Consider the following 20,696-nt stretch of genomic DNA (forward strand, 5'->3'; position numbering starts at 1 on the left):
TGCCTGGGTGGCGCAGTCGGTTAAGCCTCCGACTTCAGCCAGGTCACGATCTCGCACTCCGTGAGTTCGAGCCCCACGTCGGGCTCTGGGCCGATGGCTCGGAGCCTGGAGCCTGTTTCCGATTCTGTGTCTCCCTCTCTCTCTGCCCCTCCCCCATTCATGCTCTCTCTCTGTCCCAAAAATAAATAAAAAACGTTGAAAAAAAAATTAAAAAAAAAAATAAATAAAAAATAAAATGTATTGTGACATATTTAACTTGTATCTGATTTTTACATGTTCTTAAAGAAAAAGTTCCTTCAATAACAAATGCAGATGTGTCTGTGTTGGGACTAAGTGCTAGCCATCTGTTACTCCTACACCCTAGCCCTTTGTCTTTGTATCCTTACTCATCTAAAAGCCATCCCATGCAACTACCTTGGCCAACTTAAAATTCTTGTACAGAATGCAGAATTTGTCTTCTCATAATCCATACCCTTTGTCAGTTTATTTCTCCTTTTGATACTTTTTGCCTTTCATGGGTTATAAGGTTCACTTCTTTGAGTTTCAGCCTTCCATTCTATTTTCAGTAGTAACTGCTTGCTTCCTCAAACCTCCCAATAACCAAGTTGTAACATTTGAGTACCTCCCAGAGTAGCTTCTAAAAGATTCAAAAAGCAGTCCATGCTATTATGGACTCATGGTTCTTCACTAGCTTCAGAACATTTTGCAGTTAGAAGTCAGTTTTTAATTCCTGCCTTACATTCAGGACCAGTCTAAAAACCATGCCATCCAAAAAAACCGTAATGGAAATGTTCTGGATCTTTGTTGTCCAATAGAGTAGTCACTCAGCACATGTGGCTATTGAGCACTAAATGTAGCTGCTAGTGTTAACTGAGGAACTGCTTTTTAATTTAAATATCTATTATGACTAGTGGTCCTTACTGGACACTAATTTGCAAAAAGTCGGCTCTTTTTATCCCTCATCTTTGATACTCTGCCCCACTGAGTCTGCTATACACAGGCTTAATTTAGCCTCTTCATTTACTTTTCTTGAAAATCTGATTTGACTTTTCCCAGGAGCTCTTCAATCATGATTATGAATTTGCCTAACATATTTGAAATTAACCAGAAAAGGTAAAGAAGGTCTGAGTTTTTTTCCCTGATAGAGTTCCATAACCTTGTTGTAAAGTTGGAGGTGGTACTCCTGTCTTTTTATATATGTGTGTGTGTGACACATAAACAATATTCCAATTCTTATGAAACTAAATTTAAATAAATTTGAGAAGAGGATATATCTTAGTTCAACAAATTTGCTGTTATTTCCTTAATTTTGAATCACATTAAATATGTCATTCTATTTGTATTTCAAAAAACACAGAATATTTGAGCAAAAATATTACTGCATTTATTTTCATACAGATAACGTTGCTACAAGCATCAAGGAAAAGAAGAATCCCAAAGCTTAGAACTGGATCACTTGGCCCTTTCTCTTCTTATCTCCTCCCAGTTCAAAATGCTTGCATCTTTTAATGGCCAGCATCCTCTTGGACCTGCAGTTAGGTTCGACACATTCAAGCCTCAGCACAATCTTCTTTGTGGTTTTAGCTTTCTTCCGGAAAATTGGCTTCGTCTGCCCACCATAGCCACTCTGCTTCCGATCGTAGCGCCTCTTTCCCTGGGCATACAGGGAATCCTTGCCCTTCTTATACTGGGTCACTTTGTGAGGCTGATGCTTTCCACACTTCTTACAGAAAGTCCTTCGGGTTTTTGGAACATTGACCATCTTTGCAGCAGGGCTGTCAGCACGATGCAAACTGGTAAAACATTTAAAATCACAGTGGCAGACAAACATTTTTGAATAAAACGTTTTAAAAATTCAGGAAAACATTACAGCATTACATGTATCACTAAGGTATAGACCCACCAAGTACTCATTTCATATAAGAATAAATTACACAGAAAAGTGCACACGTTTTGGAATGCTTAAATTATTAGAGCATGTATAGAATGAGACTCAATAAAAATTAGCATGCAATGCAGCAGCACAGGGGGAGCCAGTTTCCCCGTACAAAGCGAGTTCCTTTGGAGTTTAATTTACTGTGGCTACCCCAAAAGAAAAGAAGTGGTGTCTATCTAATTTTCTTTCTCAGAGAAGGCCAAAGCTAGAGCCTCCGGCTCTTCCTCGCACCCTCTTCCCCCACGTTCTAGCGCCCGGGCATTCCCGGTTCAGCGCGCGATACAGTGGCTACGGCCCGCCTACCCTCCTTCTCCGGGAACCAAATCAGTCTGGTTTCACTTTTCCTCTCAGAAGCACAGCCACCTGTCAGAGCAGCCCTGAAGGCTGACGTGTCCTTAATATGTGCCTCCCGGCCCACTAGCCGCCATTCCTGAGCCCCTTTCCAAAGGGAGAAGCCAGTTCTTTAGCTCTAGCAAACCAGGCAGCGGGTCTCGCCCTCCAGTTCCCACAAGGGCCTCGTCCATCCCCGGGTTCCCAGCACTGGAGGCTCCTGCTGAGACGCTACACTACCGTCTTAGCTCACCGGCAAATTCGGCGTCCGCGATCCTCGCCTGGCCTCGCCTCGCCTCGCCTCGCTCGCGCCTAACAGGAAAGGGAGGAACGAGGCGGAAGCAGGAACTGTGCGTGAGCGACAGTACTAAAGGCCAATAGGCAGCAGGCAGCGGCGGCCTGGCGTCCCCGGACGCGTCCGGGAAGCTCCAACCAGGGGCCCAAGGGGCGGGCCGGAGGGGTGTGGGCCGGAGGGCCGCGGCGCTCCGCGGGCCAGTCGCGGGTTGTCAGAACGGTCGCCGCCGGAGTGGGGCGAGGCTGCGTCGCTCGGTCTTGGCGGTGTAGGGCCCGTGTAAGGATGAGAGCGCAGAGGACGCAGGGCCGCTGGAGGCGCAGGTAACCAAGCGGGAGTGCGGTGGGGCCGCTGCGGGGCTTCTTCCGGGACCCTTGCTGAATGGAGAGGACCGAGGCGATGCTGAGCCGCGGCTCCTAGCCGCGGGGCCGCTGCCCGAGCTGCAGCTGCCAGGCGAGGATGTGTGGAGCCCGGGCGGCGCGGGGGAGCTGAGACCCTTCGGGCCCCAGGACCCCCGGGGCCCGGGATGAGTTAGCTAGGGCAGCCGCGGGGTCCAGTTCCGACTGCCTCAGGCCAAGGCGACGGCCGCCACCCGCCCGCCCCTTCTGTGCAGAAGCCGCTAGCTCCTTTTCGCGCCCGCCCGCCAGCGCTCCCGGCCCTGGAGACCATGAGGTTCCGCATCTACAAGCGGAAGGTGCTGATCCTGACGCTCGTGGTGGCCGCCTGCGGCTTCGTCCTCTGGAGCAGCAATGGGCGACAAAGGAAAAACGAGGCCCTCGCCCCGCCGCTGCTGGACGCCGAGCCCGCGCGAGGTGCGGGCGGCCGGGGCGGGGACCATTCGGCTGTGTCCGTGGGCATCCGCCGGGTCTCCAACGAGTCGGCGGCTCCGCTGGTCCCCGCGGCCCCGCAGCCTGAGGCGGACAACCTGACGCTGCGGTACAGGTCCCTGGTGTACCAGCTGAACTTCGACCAGACGCTGAGGAATGTAGAGAAGGCCGGCTCCTGGACCCCTCGAGAGCTGGTGCTGGTGGTCCAGGTGCATAACCGGCCCGATTACCTCAGACTGCTGCTGGACTCCCTCCGGAAAGCCCAGGGCATCGACAGCGTCCTCGTCATCTTTAGCCATGACTTCTGGTCGACAGAAATCAATCAACTGATCGCTGGGGTGGATTTCTGTCCGGTTCTGCAGGTGTTCTTTCCTTTCAGCATTCAGTTGTACCCCAACGAGTTTCCAGGCAGCGACCCCAGAGATTGCCCCCGAGACCTGGAGAAGAATGCAGCTTTGAAGATGGGATGCATTAATGCTGAGTATCCCGACTCCTTTGGCCATTATAGAGAGGCCAAGTTCTCCCAAACCAAACACCATTGGTGGTGGAAGCTGCATTTTGTATGGGAAAGGGTCAAAGTTCTTCGAGACTATGCTGGCCTCATACTTTTCCTAGAGGAGGATCACTACTTAGCCCCAGACTTTTACCATGTCTTCAAAAAGATGTGGAAGTTAAAGCAGCAAGAGTGTCCTGAGTGTGATGTTCTCTCCCTGGGGACGTATACGGCCAGTCGCAGTTTCCATGGCATTGCTGACAAGGTAGACGTGAAAACTTGGAAATCCACAGAGCACAATATGGGTCTAGCCTTGACCCGGGATGCGTATCAGAAGTTGATTGAGTGCACAGACACTTTCTGTACTTACGATGATTATAACTGGGACTGGACTCTTCAATATTTAACTGTATCCTGTCTTCCAAAATTCTGGAAAGTGCTGGTTCCTCAAGTTCCTAGGATATTTCATGCTGGAGACTGTGGTATGCACCACAAGAAAACCTGTAGACCATCCACCCAGAGTGCCCAAATTGAGTCACTCTTAAATAATAACAAACAGTACTTGTTTCCAGACACTCTAACTATCAGTGAGAAATTTGTGGCAGCCATTTCCCCACCTAGGAAAAATGGAGGGTGGGGAGATATTAGGGACCATGAACTCTGTAAAAGTTATAGAAGACTGCAGTGAAAAATCACAATTACAAAAGCAAAAGTGACAGTCTTCTATTTTTGATATTTGTCCAAACAGGATAAACAATTGAATAAAAAGGGTTTAGGAACTGGTTTCTGCTTTAATACAAAAAAAAAACAAAAAACAAAAAAACAATTCTTGTAAAAGATGTCCAAATATAGTAATCTTTTCCTTCTATGTCTGACAAAAATTTAAACAGAAGTTTTCATTTCAGGAGTTGGGTTTTAAAGTTCAATCTGTATCAGCTAAAGGTAATCATTGTTAACCGGTAAAAGAAAAGAGGAGAAATTTTATTTAAATTGCATCTCTTAATCTTTTTATCTGGAACTTTGTACACTTTTCCACTTTCAAAACTTATTTTAAGTACAGCAAACTTTATTTAAAATTGTCGTAACAGTAAAAAGTATTACAATAGAATCATTAGAGTATTAACGGAGCAAGCCCAATTTCACTCGACACGGTTACTAAGAAGGGTTTGCTTCGCTGGTTTTATAATTCAGAAGTTATGTTTGTTAAACACCCTATCAGAACAGACATTTTCAGTATTACAGATTCCTGTATTATTGTGTTAAGATTTGCCTGTGCTTTGGAACCTTCATAGAACACACTTTCTTTTGGAATGTATTTGATAAGAAAGTTGAAACACTGTTTTCACCTCAATGTAGAAATACAGTGGGTTTTTTTTTCTTTTAGTGCTGCCAAAATAAAATAACTCATTTTTGCATAAAAAGTTCCTAATCATTTTGTAGAAGAAATTTTGTTTACTCTTTACACCAAAATTCAGTAAAGGCATTCTAGAAGTTTTATAGTTTGCATTATATCTTCATATGAACCCTTTGTACATCATACAACTGAATTTGAATTAAAGAAAACCCCACTCTTGACAATGCATTCCCTTTGGAAGAAACTGGCTTTCAAATTAGCCAAGCATAGCTAATGAACAATAAAAAGCTGCCTTGTAAGTGAAATACAGCCTAAATTGTTTTCGAGAACCAGCAATGATAGAAAGTTCAGTCATGCTACAGTGAAACATGTTCTAGTGCTGGCTTTATTTTAACTGAAATCATACTTTTTAAAAAGGCACACACAATAATAGGAAACAGGCTTAAAATTTATTCTATATTTAATGTGGAAGTTTCTCTTAACAGTATATAATTGCATTCAACCAGAAATTACTCAAAGATTAATTTGTGTAGATATGACATCATTTCAACCCCAGGGAAATTATGTATTAAATGGACAGTTTTGAAATGATTTCATCAAATTAAGAGTCATTATGGTGGAAAAATGCATATGGTCATTTTAGGTGGAGCAAATAGTTCTCTTACTTTATGTGCTACCTTTATATTACCCTCCTAGCCCAATCTGGTTCCAGATTTTAGAGGGGTTATAAATATAAATCAGGATGAATTGCCAGGTTTTGTATTAGCTTTTGGTGCTCTGATCTGACTTTCCCCAGTTCAAAGGACTAAAGAGATTAGGTAATTTCCAGGACTAAGGTAGGGCCAGACCTTTGAATTAGTATCTTTTTTTGAAACACATAGATAAATCAGCTCATGGCCTTGGTGTCAGCAATTAGATCAACAAATACTTTCCTTTCTACATTCATGCTGTATTAAAAATTTTTGTGAGAAAAAATTTATTCGGATTTTCTCCTGGCCTCCAATAAAAATATTATTCCACAAAACTAATAATTTAAGATACATTATCTGCTACCCTTTTTTAGATATTGCAAGAAAAACGAACTAGAAACGTGACTGGCTATTTTGTTTCCATGTAATACAGCAAAGACAGTTTTCCTATGGGAACAAATTCCCAGATTTTTTATTGTTCTAATATTAGTAAATGTAGGCTGGCTGGCTGCATCAGTTGGAGTATGTGACTCTCAATATCGGGGTTATCAATTCAAGCCCCACGTTTGGGTGTAGGGATTAGTTAAAAGCTTTTAAAAATATTCATAAATGTATTCTGTAAGACCAAGAAATGTCTTAATACTCCAATAGTAACTTCCAAAAACATCTTTTTTTTTTTTTTTTTTTTTTAATTTTTTTTTCAACGTTTTTTGTTTTTTTTTGGGACAGAGAGAGACAGAGCATGAACGGGGGAGGGGCAGAGAGAGAGGGAGACACAGAATCGGAAACAGGCTCCAGGCTCCGAGCCATCAGCCCAGAGCCTGACGCGGGGCTCGAACTCACGGACCGCGAGATCGTGACCTGGCTGAAGTCGGACGCGTAACCGACTGCGCCACCCAGGCGCCCCCAAAAACATCTTTTAAGAAGTTCAATTTTCAAAAGTATCACTATATAACCTGTATTTTGTGTGTGACAGACATGAGAAGAGTAAAATACAGAGTTGAAGCAAAAATACTAAATTTCATTCAGTGTATTTGTATTGTAATTGTTTGGGTCGTTAATATTGGTTGGTAAACTTCTAAGAATCTCTGTTTCAAACATAAATATGTTCTATTTAGTGAAACTTATAAACGCATAGTTTAGAGATTCTATCCCACCACACACACATACTGATTAATTTCCAGTTAATTGCATTCTTGAGAATTTTTGTAACAGACACAACTTAGTGAATATTTACTTTAAAACTTTATTAGTTATGGTAAAGAAAAGAAGCCAAAAACAAACAGAAGCAAATATATACAGGTTGTATTAAAACTATATGTTTAATAACCCTCCATTAGAAAAAGTACACATCAGAGGAATCACAAAAATCACCATAATTAAGGAAACTGTATAAATTATACATGCAAAAAATATCGCCAGTTTCCCCATTAGAATCAAAATTGAAAATTTTAATTTTATACTTTCTTAAGTACTTTGTTTTACAATAATAGTTAACAGAAAAATAATCTAAGTCCAAAAAACTTTACTCTTAACTTTTAAATTCTAAAATTATATAGAATCAATCCAAGTCATACAGCAAAGAATTATGAAAACTGAATGCACATTGAGTCACATGATCTTTAATAAACTGCACACTACCATCCTGCATATTGGTTTCTTTTATGTTGTCAAGACCAGGTAAATTGTGAACTGTTGTTTCATTTAGTAATGATTGATGGTCTCCATGTAATTCTTTCTCTTCTGTTATCACTGGTTCTTTTAAATTATCTTTTTCCTCATTTGAGTAAATGGGACTTTTTTCTTTTATAAATTCAGGTTCCATTTTTGACTCAGGTTGCTGAGACTTTCCAAATAGCATGTGAGAAACATCAAGAGACTCTTGTTGCAAGCATACAACTGAACCACAACCGTCTGTTTCTAGTACTTTAACTGCCACAGATGAATCAGAATCAGTTGTTGAGGCGGTAGGATGTTCTATATTTTCTTTTTCAGTTACAGGACTTCCTTCATTGACTTTTTCTTCCTTTTCATGAAGCTGCTCAGAGTTACTACATTCTTGCAACTAGGTCAAGAGAAACAATAAATTAAGAATTCTTTGAAACAAATAGAAAATTAAATTGTAGTACTCTCTGGGTATAGATTTTTTTTTTTTAATTGTGAGGGAACAACCCTTGCAGAACTGCGGATTTCCAGGCTTCCCCCTCAAAGTCATCTTCCAAATGCTGCCAGTTATTTTTTAATAATGCAGACAATGCAAACCTGGCATTAATTCTTGATTAATTCCTTCCAGGGACTCCTCAACTCCTTCAAGATAAAATAATCCTGGCCTACCAACCCTTTAGTAGTCTTTCTAATAAGGTCATTCTTGAGTTTCTTGAGTTTTCTTGAATTTCTGTGATTCTTTAGATCCACTCCCTCCCCACATTCATATATAAATCAACTGTGCTAGTTACTAAATTATCTCTGTGTCCAATATTGAAGACTAAAAATAACCAAACTAGGGGTACGTGGGTGGCTCAGTGGGTTAAACGTGGGCTCAGGTCATGATTCCACAGCCTAGGGTCATGGGATAAAGCCACACATCGGGCTCCACCCTGAGCAGACAGCCTGCTTAAGAGTGTCTCTCCCAGGGCAGCTGGGTGGCTCAGTCGGTTGAGCATCCAACTCTTGATTTGGGCTTAGGTCATGATCTCACAGTTTGTGAGATCAAGCCTCGCATTGGGCTCTACACTGACAGTGTGGTGCCCGCTTGGGATTCCCGCTCTTCCTCTCTCTCTCTGCCCCTCCCCCAACTGTGCAGGCATGTGCATGCAATCTCTCTCAAAATAAATAAACTTAAAAAAAAGATGCTTTCTCCCTTGCCCCTCTCCCCCATGCTCGCTCTCTCCCTTTCTAAAATATAATTAATTAACTAATTAATTTTACAAAATAACCAAACTTATGGTTCAACTAGAAATAATGAACAAACAGAATGACACAGCTCCTTCCCACGGTTTGATAGTCAAAAAGACTTGTTTGTCCCTGGACTGGTACTCAAACTTCCTAAATGTTAGTCTCACTCTATTCCTCAATGGAGAGTTACTTTGGGATGAAATGAGATCTGTGTGAAAATAAATCACAAAGTGCATGGCACACAGTAAAATACATACAAAGAGGTCTTTACTCCTAAGTCTTCCCAGATACTATGTACATTTGATTTAAAGTTATGACATCAAGAAATCAAAAATTAAGATATTGGTCAGGCTTTAACCTGGTCCTAAATCACTACTCTACAAAGTCCACCAAATCCTTACCTTTGCGTGAATCTGAATCTTACTATCAGTAACCTGAAGAACTTCAATTAATGGTGGGGTTAAGGACATTGTCTGTTTAAATGGAGAGCTCAGGACCTCTTCAAGTACCTCATTAACATTTTCTTCATTGACAAACAGCTTTTCCTAAAATAAGAGAAAAAAAATTCTGCCTCATAAGTCATTCTTGACACATTTGATCTAAGAACAGCTCATAAAAGTTCTTAACACAGTTCAGGATTATACTTTTAAATGTTTAATGTTACTCCTATGCTGTTTTGGCAGAAGAAAACAGTATTGAGTAGTTAAGAGTAGCAAGAGTATATACATATAACGGCAAAGGCGCTAAAAGAAAAGTCTTTAAAAAATCCTAGTTCCTTTTCTAAGTCTCTGTTAACAATCTGAGATAATCTTATTTATAAATGATATTTTTCTTTCTTTTTTCTCAATATTGTATAAGAATAACATCACCACTAGGTCTAAATGCAGTCACAGCTATAAAATGTTATTTAATTTTAGAATACTTCCTAATGAGTCAGCTAAGAAAAATACATGACAGGATTTATTCAAATTTTGTGTGACCAGTTTGCGTTTTAGTTCTTGGCCTGGTAACAGCCAAATATAATATTTTACTTGAGAAGTAGATTCTAATTTTACACATTGAGATAATCCAGCGTGACACTAGCATATAGCTATTTATAAGAATGAAATAGATTTCAAGAGACATAGGAAAGATTTCCAAACTACTATTAGGAAATGCATAAATCACTTTTACCAGGCTCTCAAACACAAAGCAGTTTGTGCATATTCATGTGAAATGAATATAGGTATATAATTAGGGTGTTGAAGAGATAACCATATTTAAAATTCATAAAATCAGTTTATTGTTGCCTGAAATAAAATACTTACATAAAAACAAATTTCCAAATAAACACAGTTCATTATTTGGTCCAAATAGGAGGGCAAAATCAGAAAGAGACAAGTTTCAAGTTCCCTTATTTTATACAGTATCTACACTTGTGAACGCCTACCAAAGTGAACCTTGGGTACAGAAAAATCTTACCCAAAAATTTGGAGTAATTTCATTCCTATTATTTTAAGTTCCAGAATAACTGATGATAGAAACATTCCCCAATTAAAAGCATTTCTAAGGTTCCTGTCTCTGGAAAAACACATTCATTGCACAAAAATACACCAAATACTTTAGTCTTTAGTAAACCCAAGGGAAAGTAATATTTATAATGGAAATGGTTATGATTAAAATATAGAGGATTTGCATAAGCTTGCCTTATTCTAATGGCTGATTTTACTCTAATAAAAGATATTCAATTTAGTGGTCCTGTATCTCTAGGAAAATTTCCAGTGGATATTTAAGGCTTTTATAAATAATATTGTACTTATGTGTAAAGTAACAATTCTGACCTTGACCATCACAATCCAGTCTCTTTATAATTATTTCCATATAATGCATATAATTTAATCACTATATTTTCTGTCTACCCACCTATTACTCTTGTGATTTTAAAATAATTTTACTTTAAATTTTTTTTTTCAACGTTTTTTATTTATTTTTGGGACAGAGAGAGACAGAGCATGAACGGGGAGGGGCAGAGAGAGAGGGAGACACAGAATCGGAAACAGGCTCCAGGCTCCGAGCCATCAGCCCAGAGCCTGACGCGGGGCTCGAACTCACGGACCGCGAGATCGTGACCTGGTTGAAGTCGGACGCTTAACCGACTGTGCCACCCAGGCGCCCCTAAAATAATTTTACTTTAATACTTAGAGCCTAGTCCAGTGAAGTGTAAAGAAGAATAATTGAGTATTATGGTTCCATCAGCCTTAGCAAATGTGATGACTAATGAAGTAATTATAAATCTATTTCAGGCATCAAAGATGTAACACACAGTTGCCCTAATCCCATTTTGGTCTAATTTCCTTGCTAAAATAATGTTAGCTTTCTAGAAAATTAGATTAAAATATATTCTTTAGTATTCTCTCAACTGCTTATCCATAAAGCCTTCTTCCCAGTTTTAAGTTATTTTTACATTTATTAAAACAATTACAGGGGCACCTGGCTGGCTCATTCAGAAGGGCATACGACTCATGATCTCAGATTGTGAGTTCAAGGCCCACGTTAGGTGTAGAGATTACTTAAATAAACTTTAAAAATAAGTAAAGAAATAAAACAATTACAGGAAAAAAAACTGCCCTTTCCTAAATGTCCCCCTTCTGATGATATAAACAGTCAATTTCATATTATATTCTCACAAAGTATTTTACCTAGTCCTGGCTTATTTACTATTTTGGGATGGTTTCAAATTAACCACTTCTCCCAGAAGATGCCCCTCATAAAATATAACTTATTAGCAAATATCTAGGAAAATAACAGGAAGAGGTGAAAATTTCTGGCAAGTTAAAGCCCAAGACCAGAAAGTTAATTTTCAATATATACTCTGCAACAAGTTTTATTTCTGGGAATTAGTACTTCGGTACTATTAATTTTTTTTAAAAAACTGTAAAATTTGAAGTTCTAAGGAACTTTTTAAACTCATAAATTAACAACTGGTGGTTTGCATTGAGGTATTCATCTGTTACATGTAATTTTTTTTAGCTTGTAACAAATTCAAGGGTTAGAATCTGAAATTCAAGAACCTCAATAACCTTGAAAGTGTAGTAGCAACTACAATAGAACATACTATTCATGAAAACTGTATCCTGAGTAAACTAGATAATGCTCAGCCCCAAGTTCTAGAGTACCCGCCCATAAGAGGTGTAGCTGATCTTGATGTTCAGTTTAACAATATTTATTCAGTTAATCCTTCAACGAGGGTGGCGGGGTGGGGGGTGTTGGGGCGCCCCCCATCCCACGGTTGAAAACTCCACCTACAACTTTTGACTGCCCTAACGCTTAACTACTAACAGCCTACTGCAGATTGGAAGCCTTACTGATAACATAAACAGTCCATTAACACATATTTTGCATTTATACTATGTCCTTATAATGTAAACTAGAGAAAACAAAATGTTATTAATAAAATCATAAAAGAAAATACATTTAGGGGCACCTGGCTGGCTCAGTCAATGGAGCCTGATGTTGATCTCTGGTGGTGATTTCGAGCCCCAGGTGGGGTATAGAGATCACTTGAAAATAAAATCTTAACAAAATACACTTAAAGCTTTTCAAAAAAGATCTGCTTGTAAGTGGATCCAGGCAGTTCCATCTTGTGTTGTTCAAGGGCCAGTTTTAATAGTAAATTTTAAAAGTGGGACGGAATATTTCAAATATTAAGAATCTAGAAAGAACTGTTACCTCCAAAGAATCTTTGTTTAAACCGTAATACCACTCTCTCCAATGTCCATGGCATTCTGGAGATTTGGCCAGTTCTATCACTGCATTGTTTGAAGAAACACTAACCACAGGTTCTTTGGTATTCAATTTATTCTCCGGAGCGAATTGCAAAAAGAAAGAATAATAAACTAAGTCTTGGGTGGAGAAGCACAATTTGTACCGGAAGGGGCTCACATCCCCTTGAAGGCTTTGCGGTTGGATCCGAGGCACTTGAATTAGCAGAGTCAGGGATTCTTCATCCTGATTACACTGCAAAGGAGGACACAATGGTTCCCTGCTGCCCGTCCCGGGACGACCCATGGCTCGATCAGATGGAACACCTTCCCCGATCACGCGCGTCTCAACAATGAGATCTCCCCGCGCACTCCCTCTTCCTGCAGAAGACCCCCTGTCAAGGTCCCCAGATGAAGTACAAGGGGAGCCTCCTCCACCGTCCCCAGGTGAGCTCCCTGCTACGGAAGGCGGCTCCTCCTCGATGCCCGTTGTCCACACAGCTTGCTCGTCCAAGTCCCGCTCCTCGGGCTGGGAGACAAGCTCCTCCACAGCGGCGGCCGGACTAGTACTCGGTAAATCCGCAGCGCCAGGGAGCCGGGGTTCCGGGCCGCCAATCCCGGCACAACCCCCTGCCGGGCCCGCCTCCCCCTCGCGAGCGGAAGGGCACGCCGCGCCGTCAGTTCCGGGTGTGTAGACGAACTCTTCCGGCTCCGCCGTGGGTTTCTGGCGCGCTGGGGGTAGTGCCACGGGAAGCGTGACCACCAGCTGTCGCCGGGCCTTGTTGAACTGCGCCTTGCCGCGGCTGTCGTCCACCGGGTACGGGAGCGAGAGCCTCAGCCGGTAGTCGGGCTTCCTTGAATCAAGGCACAGCCGCTTTCCCGTCACCTCCAGCGCCGCCTGCTCGGCCGAGCGCAACAGCGGCAGCTCGATGGTGACCACCAGCTCCCGGGGCACCGGACTGGGGGCCGAATCCCGGGAACAGCGGTAATCCTGGAGGTCCACGTGGTGGCGCTGCACCACGCTGTAGCGAGGTTCTGTGGGGGCGGGCTGCAGGACCGCCTCCGGAGGGGAGGGCGCCTGGGTCCGGGGGACCACAGAGTTCCCGGCCACCGCCGGGCACCGGTAGGGGTAGGGGAAATCGGGGAGAGGGCTCTCCGGCTCCCCTTCGGGCCGGGCCGGGCCACCCCCGGGCAGGGGTGTGCGCAGGACGGCGGCCTCCGGAGTCCCCTTGTACCTGATCTTCAGAGTCTTGGCATTCCTGCGGTCTAACTTCACGCCGAACTGCTTCTCGATGGCTTCCAGGGCCGTGGTGTCCAGCATCTGGCGGAAGCGCTCGTGGCGCCGGGCTAGCGTGAGCGCGTCTGGGTGGAAGACTACGTCGTAGACAGTGTAGCGGGTGCCTCGGCCCCCCGCGTACTCGCGGCCGGGAGCCAGGCTGTAGGGCAGGGACCACTGGCTGCCGGTCGCCGCGCCCCCAGGGCCGGGTCGGCTGCTGGGCGCGCCCACCAGTGCGTTGCTGCACACGTTCACGAAGCAGCGCTGCGCCCCGTCGAGGCTAGTGCGCAGCACGTGGCCAGGTTGCGGGTGTACGAACCGCACATCCACTCCACGTTCACGCTCTAGCGCGGTGATTTCCTCCTCGTAGCGCCGCCGGTTCTCGGGGTCTGTGAGCTCTTCTGCGTACTCGGAGAACATTCGCCGGAACTCCGGGTCCTGGAAGGCGGAGGTGAGCCGCTGGACCTCTTCTCCGCTCAGGTCCAAGTCCTCCAGCGACGAAGAGGCTCCCGCCTTGGCCATCCTGCCCCGTGGCTCCTGGCCTTCGAGCCAGGGGAGATTTACCCGAGACCAGGTGGTCGGGACGCGCGGTGCAGTCGCTGGTCTGCGGAGAGTGGGGTGGTGGCGGAGTTCGGTAACCGCCAGAGAACGGAGCCTACGGCAGCGGCAGCGCGTGGTCGTTGCCATAGTGACACTACCAGCACCCGGGAGGAGGGGCAGAAATTGGAGTGGGATGGTGGAAATGCCGCAAATAGCCTCTTAGTTTCTTCAAATCAATTACTCTACATACTGCATTCTTAGATTCCTGTGCCATGGTGCAATTGCTTATGCAGAATAACTGTCATAATAATTGTTGTAATTTCCAGTATTTATGTAAGTTATTGTTCACAACACTTCAAGGTAGATCTGATCACCATTTCACAAAGACTATGGGACCTGAGAAGTTACCTGACCAAGGTCACTTAGCTAGTATACTGGCAAGCTGTAATTCAGTTTAAGCTTATCTACATTTTTTTAAGTTTATTTATTTATTTTGAGAGATAGAGCAAGTGGGGGAAGTGCAGAAAGGGAGGGAGAGAATCCCAAGCAGGCTCTGTGCTGTCATCGTGGACCCCACTGGGGGGCTGGAACCCACCAACCCTGAGATCATGATCTGAGCCGAAACCAAGAGTCCCACTATAACAGACTGAGCCACCCAGGTACCCTTAAGCTTATCTACATTTTTTTTTTTTTTTTTTTACTTTACACCAACATTTCAGATTTCTGGATATGTCACCAGTTTGCCCTATAAACAACTCACATTTGGGGCAAGAGATATGTGCAAGCTATTCATATATGACCAATGAGCAATAAACATGCAGGACTGTTTAAGTTGATTGATTGATTGATTGATTGTAATCTCTACACACCCAGGGTGGGGCTGGAACTCACAACCCCAAGATCAAGAGTCACCTGCTCCTCCAGCTGAGCCAGCCAGGTGCTCCAGGACCTTAATAACAAAAATGCAACTGTAAGATCCCATATATCACTGATCAAAATGGCAAAGGCAGTTTTTGCAATTACTGTGTTTCCTTGGGGTGGTATAGAATTTAATAAAACCTTTCTAGAGAGTAGTTTGGTAGCTATATCAAAAGCCTTGAGAAGATACATACTTTTTTCATCTAGCAATTTCAAATCTAAGAGTGGTCAAGGCAACATTACCCATAATTCTCAAGGTTTGGGAACAATCTAAGAATTCCAACAATGAGACTGGGTGAGCGGATTTAGCTACTGCCATACAATGGGATTCTGTGCAGTCATTCAAAGTGATGTTTTAGAAGAATATTTACTGACTTAGGTAGTTATTAATTGGTAGTTATTAAATCCAGTGATTGTTAGTTTCTGTTCTCATTTTGTTGAAACCGTCCTCAACATTTAACACAGTTAATGTTGGCATTACCTCAGTGGCAACACACTTTCCAGGTCTCTCTCCTACCTCGTGAGACACTTGACTCTGTATCATGTTTTGTAAATGTTTGCCTCTGTTCTGCTTTGCAGTAGAAATGCCTCTGGGCTGGAACCCTGTCTCTTCTCCATTTACATTCTCTCCTTCACAATATATTTACACTCACAAATACCAGGCTTATATATCAGGTTCTAAACACCGGACTCCTATATCCGGTTATCTATATGAAGTCTCAGTGTGAATGATTTAATGCTTAAGTCCCTCAGGTTTGAAATGACCAAAAATCTAACTCCTTTCCCAACCTCTGCCCCCATCTTACAATCTCTTGGCAGCATTCAAAAACAGTTGACTGCCCCCTCCTTGAAACCTACTTTACTCTTGAAGAACTTCATGCTCTCCCATTTTCCTCCTCTGCTTATTCTCTCCTGCCGGGTCTCTAACTGTAGGAGTCACCCAAAGTTTGTTCATCAGCCCTGTTATCTAACTGAACTTTTAGGGGACACCTGGATGGCTCAGTCAGTTAAGTGTCCGACCCTTGGTCTTGGCTCAGGTCATTGTCTCCCAGTTCATGAGATTGATCTCCGTGTCAGGCTCTGCACTGACAGCATGGAGCCTGCCTGGGATTCTCTCTGCCTCTCCCTGGCTCATGATCTCCCCGCCCCCCCCTCAAAAATAAATAAACATTAAAAAAAATTGTATTTCGGGGCGCCTGGGTGGCGCAGTCGGTTAAGCGTCCGGCTTCAGCCAGGTCACGATCTCACGGTCCGTGAGTTCGAGCCCCGCGTCAGGCTCTGGGCTGATGGCTCGGAGCCTGGAGCCTGTTTCCGATTCTGTGTCTCCCTCTCTCTCTGCCCCTCCCCCGTTCATGCCCTGTCTCTCTCTGTCCCAAAAATAAATAAAAAACGTTGAAAAAAAAATTTGTATTTCTTTCCAGATGATTTTTTTTTTTTTTTTTTTTTGGAGAGGAAATGGGCCAGAGAGCGGCAGAAAGAGAGAATCCCAATCAGGCTCTGCACTGTCGGCGTGGATCCCGATGCAGGGCTCAAACTCGTGAACTGTGAGATCATGACCTAAACTGATACCAGGAGTTGGTCACTTAACTGACAGCCATCCAAGTGTCCCTCTTCACAGATGATCTTAATCAAGGCCACAGCTTTAAATGCCATGTAAGTTCAGATTCATTCTTTGAACAGATATTTATTGCACAGTTGCTGCACCTACTGCTTAGATGGCTTAGGCACTGGAACACAACAAAATCATTGTGCTCCAAGCATGTGAAGCAACTGACACTCTAGTATGCTGGAAGTATCTTTTGGATTAATCACTTTGGAAAATTTCTGTTGACTGTAATGTATATCTTATGACTAGGAAGTTCTACTTCCATGTATATATCCAACAGAAACATCTCTCTATCAAAAGACATACACTAGAATGTGCATATTTATAATAGCAATATTCGTAATAGACAAACAGTAGAAACTACCCAAATTCTCATCAGTACTAGAATGGACAAATAAAATGTGTATATCCACACAATGGACATGAATGAATAATGTGGATAAATGTTATTAACAAGGTTGTGTGAAAGAAACCAGATGCAAAATAATACATATCATATGATCCCGTTGTACAATAGGCAAAGCTTGGCAAGATAAATCTTCCTGCTAGAAATCAGGCTAGTGATTGTCCTTTTGGGAGGAGTGGGGTGTTGGCCTGATATCCACTAAAGCAAGTGAGACAGCTCTGACAACATGCCAACTCCTGACTGGCACATGATTGAAACAATAGTATCATGCAACAATACTTAACACCTTAGAATTTTCTATTCTGCTGTGACCTATTTATTTTAACCCACTGATGAGCTCAACCTTCAATTTAAAACACAGCTCTAGATACATGATCCCGTATAACTTCTGAAGTGTGGAGTAAAAATTACTGTTTAGTAAGGGAGTAGAAGGGAAACAATACACTATGGAGTGAACTTGTCTCTGACCTTTACCAGCTGTGTGACCTTGGCAACTTATTTAATCTCCCTGTTCCTGTCTGTTCACTTATAAATTAAAGGTAATGGTGACCTAACGGAGCCTAAATAGCACAGTAAGCACTTAGCTTAGTGTATAGCATGGTAAACATTTAACAATGTATTAAAGAATTAGAGTGGCAGTTTCCTACCCCTTTCCAAGCCCGACCACCTTTTTTTTTCAGGCTTGTCTAAAAATAAAGCCCAAAGTATAAGAACAATAAAAACGGAGCTTTACTGGTTGAATATGGTAGGAGGGGGCCTACACTCCATGGAAAACACACGAATGTGCACAGGGTCAGAACTGAAACATTCCATTTTAATTTTACCCTGCCTGTGGCCCCCTCACTCTACGAAAACACAGCAGATTCCACAATAGATTTTAGTGATTGAATGATTGGGACCCAACTCATCTTACTTAATAGGTGTATTTTATAGAACACAAGATTACAATTTCTGTGCTTGTAAGGCAGAGGAGGCAATTCATGGGCATAAGCCGGTCTGTAATCATGTCGTCTTTGGTGCAAACTTTGGTGATTTCAATTAGTCACCAGTGCTTGAACACTCGGGATGCTTTTCCTGACAGTACGGATTTCTCCAAAATGGCAGACTGGGCTAGGCTTCCCGTGTGGCCATGACTGGCTGATGGCAGAACAACAGCAGGTGCTGCCCTTAGGTGGGCCTGCATGCTCCAGTCTGCACTTCCTGTGGATTCCCCACCCGAGACCAAGTGTTCGCTTTTCTCATAGAAGAGAAATCTTACCCACTCCCGTCTTGTGAACTACCTGGCCCCTGCTTGAAGGCACACCTTCCTATGACAGGGCCTCATACCCAGATTTCTGCAGTGAGGTGGGCCACGCTCCAGCTGAGTAAGCACCAAGTCGGGGAGCACAACACCCCTCTGATTTTCCCCAAAGCAGCCCAGGATACCCTTTGAGTGCTCCTCCTCTACTGCTCCATCTTTCAGACTTCTGCTTTATGTTTCTGGACAACACTGATTCCCACCTGGTTCTAGTTACTATCTTATTCTTGTTGCCTGGTTTTGGCAACTTCTCTGCTCACAGTTAACTACCCTGCTTCATTTAACTTCACCTTGCTAACTCCTAAATGCACCCTATCTTTCTAACCATTAAATGTAAAAAGATCTCAAAAAGTTCATTTTATTGAAACAATTATTTGTTAAATGAAGGAGTTAATGAATGAGGGAACACGTATCAATTTCCATTTATAACTTTCGACCCATCGTCTTTCATAGGTAGCTCTTGTTCTCATAACTGGACCAACAACCTTACAGTGTTTATTTCGCTACCACTTTTAAGGCCCAAATTGTACATTTTCCAAGCAATATATATATATAGCTTTTGACCTTATGTCTTGATTTCTTCTTTAACTTTTTCTAGGTTATTCTTTTTTTTTTTTTAATGTTTATTTTTTGAGAAATAGAGTGTGGGCAGGGGAGGGGCAGAGAGGGAGACAGGGGATCTGAAGAGAGCTCTGTGCTGACAGCAAGGAGCCCGATGCCGGGCTGGAACTCCAGGGCCATGGGATCATGACCTGAGCCGAAGTTGGACAGTTAACTGACTGAGCCACCTAGGCACCCCTCTCTAGGTTATTCTTGAAATTAAAGCTAAATCTTGCTCTTCTAACATCAGGCCTCTACTAATGCTCTCCCCAAATTTTCCATCTTCAAACCACTTCTTAAGTTGCCACTTCACTCTTAACTACTAATTCACTTATCACTACGTTCAGATTAAATTTCCTTGAGGAATTTTCCTTTCAGTATGTCATTTTTATTTTTTATCAGTCTCTATTCTCCCAAAAGCTAATTTTCTTTCAAAGAAATGTCTTCCATTCCAGGCTGTTTGTAATATTAAGATGCTCTTACATTTGAGAAATTCTTTGTACCTCTAACAACTTCCTGTCATTCAGATTCATTTCTAGGCTATTATTGCAATGCCATAAACTAAAAGGTAAGTGAGGGGATGATATTAAAATAAACACTGTGTCTTCTAAATGTAAAATCTAGGGCGACTATGTATTTTTAAATTTCCAGTGCCAGAAGATAATTATGAAATTATCATAGTAATATCCTGACACAAAGGTTTTCACTATTAGAATAAATTCTGTGACTTGAACTTTAAACAGTTTGAAAATTGCTGAATATACCAGGACTCTTATGGTGATAAAAACCTAAGTTAGACTAAAACAAATGTTCAGAAAATTTTAAATATTTGTACTTTTCTTAAAATGAATATTGGTATATGGCTAGACAATAAATAATTAAACCTTAAAATTTTTTTTAATGTTTATTTTCGAGAGAGAGAGGGAGACACAGAATCTGAAGCAGGCTCCAAGCTTTCAGCACAGAGCCCAAAGCGGGGCCTAAACTCAGGAACTGCGAGATCATGACCTGAGCCGAAGTCAGACGCTCAACCAACTGGGCCACCCAGGTGCCCCAAAACTTCAGTTTTTAACCATAAATGTATAATCAGATTATATCTTCATACATACTTTCATATGTTTCTTAAGACTATGCAGAAAATATTTTTGCTATAAAACCTTGTAAAGTGTACCATGTTTATTACAACTTAATAACAAAATTCCATAAAATACAAATTTAAGAATATTCTAAGTTTATCATAATTTTATTGTAACTTATCAAAATTACATAGATACAAAATTAAGCAGAAATTGATGAATTTTCTGTCTTCAGATGGTCTTAGAATCTCAGAAACCTTGAAGTTTGCTGAAAATAGAAATTCATAAAATTAAATAGTTTGGAAACCTAATTTCTTATACATTTCTTAATATTTAATTGTAGTTCATTTTAAAAATAGGTCATTACATGCACATTGTTCCAAATTTAGAAGGGGACACAGTGAAAATTCAGTCAGTCTCA

General features: G+C 42.3%; 4 protein-coding genes across 8 annotated transcripts in view; 1 reads left to right on the forward strand and 3 right to left on the reverse strand.

Annotated features, from left to right (window-relative positions):
* Positions 1–1,361: 1,361 nt before the first annotated feature.
* On the reverse strand, positions 1,362–2,641 carry RPL36AL (ribosomal protein L36a like). The gene is made up of 2 exons (XM_058738961.1): positions 2,520–2,641; positions 1,362–1,793 (listed from the first exon to the last, which is right to left on the reverse strand). Exon 2 carries the CDS (start codon positions 1,760–1,762, stop codon positions 1,442–1,444), a length of 321 nt encoding a protein of 106 aa, XP_058594944.1. The 5' UTR covers positions 1,763–1,793; positions 2,520–2,641; the 3' UTR covers positions 1,362–1,441.
* Positions 2,642–2,738: 97 nt separating this feature from the next.
* MGAT2 (alpha-1,6-mannosyl-glycoprotein 2-beta-N-acetylglucosaminyltransferase) lies at positions 2,739–5,537 on the forward strand. Its single transcript, XM_058738960.1, has 2 exons — positions 2,739–2,881; positions 3,172–5,537. The coding sequence occupies exon 2, from the start codon at positions 3,226–3,228 to the stop codon at positions 4,564–4,566; it is 1,341 nt and encodes a 446-aa protein (XP_058594943.1). The 5' UTR covers positions 2,739–2,881; positions 3,172–3,225; the 3' UTR covers positions 4,567–5,537.
* Positions 5,538–7,147: 1,610 nt separating this feature from the next.
* DNAAF2 (dynein axonemal assembly factor 2) lies at positions 7,148–14,535 on the reverse strand. 2 transcript variants are annotated; one of them, XM_058738964.1, is made up of 3 exons: positions 12,630–14,535; positions 9,218–9,361; positions 7,148–7,986 (listed from the first exon to the last, which is right to left on the reverse strand). In XM_058738964.1, exons 1-3 carry the CDS (start codon positions 14,517–14,519, stop codon positions 7,483–7,485), a joined length of 2,538 nt encoding a protein of 845 aa, XP_058594947.1. In that variant the 5' UTR covers positions 14,520–14,535; the 3' UTR covers positions 7,148–7,482. The 2 variants fall into 2 exon arrangements, with proteins under 2 accessions (XP_058594947.1, XP_058594946.1); XM_058738963.1 differs by having other exon boundaries at positions 12,525–14,533.
* A 5,888-nt stretch (positions 14,536–20,423) lies between these two features.
* The window catches only part of POLE2 (DNA polymerase epsilon 2, accessory subunit), a 31,749-nt gene continuing 31,476 nt past the window's right edge, over positions 20,424–20,696 (reverse strand). For all 4 annotated transcript variants that reach the window (XM_058738967.1, XM_058738966.1, XM_058738968.1 and 1 more), the window contains exon 19: positions 20,424–20,543. In XM_058738967.1, coding sequence (XP_058594950.1) covers positions 20,525–20,543 — 19 coding nt within the window. In that variant the 3' untranslated portion in view covers positions 20,424–20,524. The remainder of the gene's footprint in view (positions 20,544–20,696) is intronic.

Source organism: Neofelis nebulosa, chromosome 7 (genome assembly GCF_028018385.1).
Source record: "Neofelis nebulosa isolate mNeoNeb1 chromosome 7, mNeoNeb1.pri, whole genome shotgun sequence".
NCBI lineage: Eukaryota > Metazoa > Chordata > Mammalia > Carnivora > Felidae > Neofelis > Neofelis nebulosa.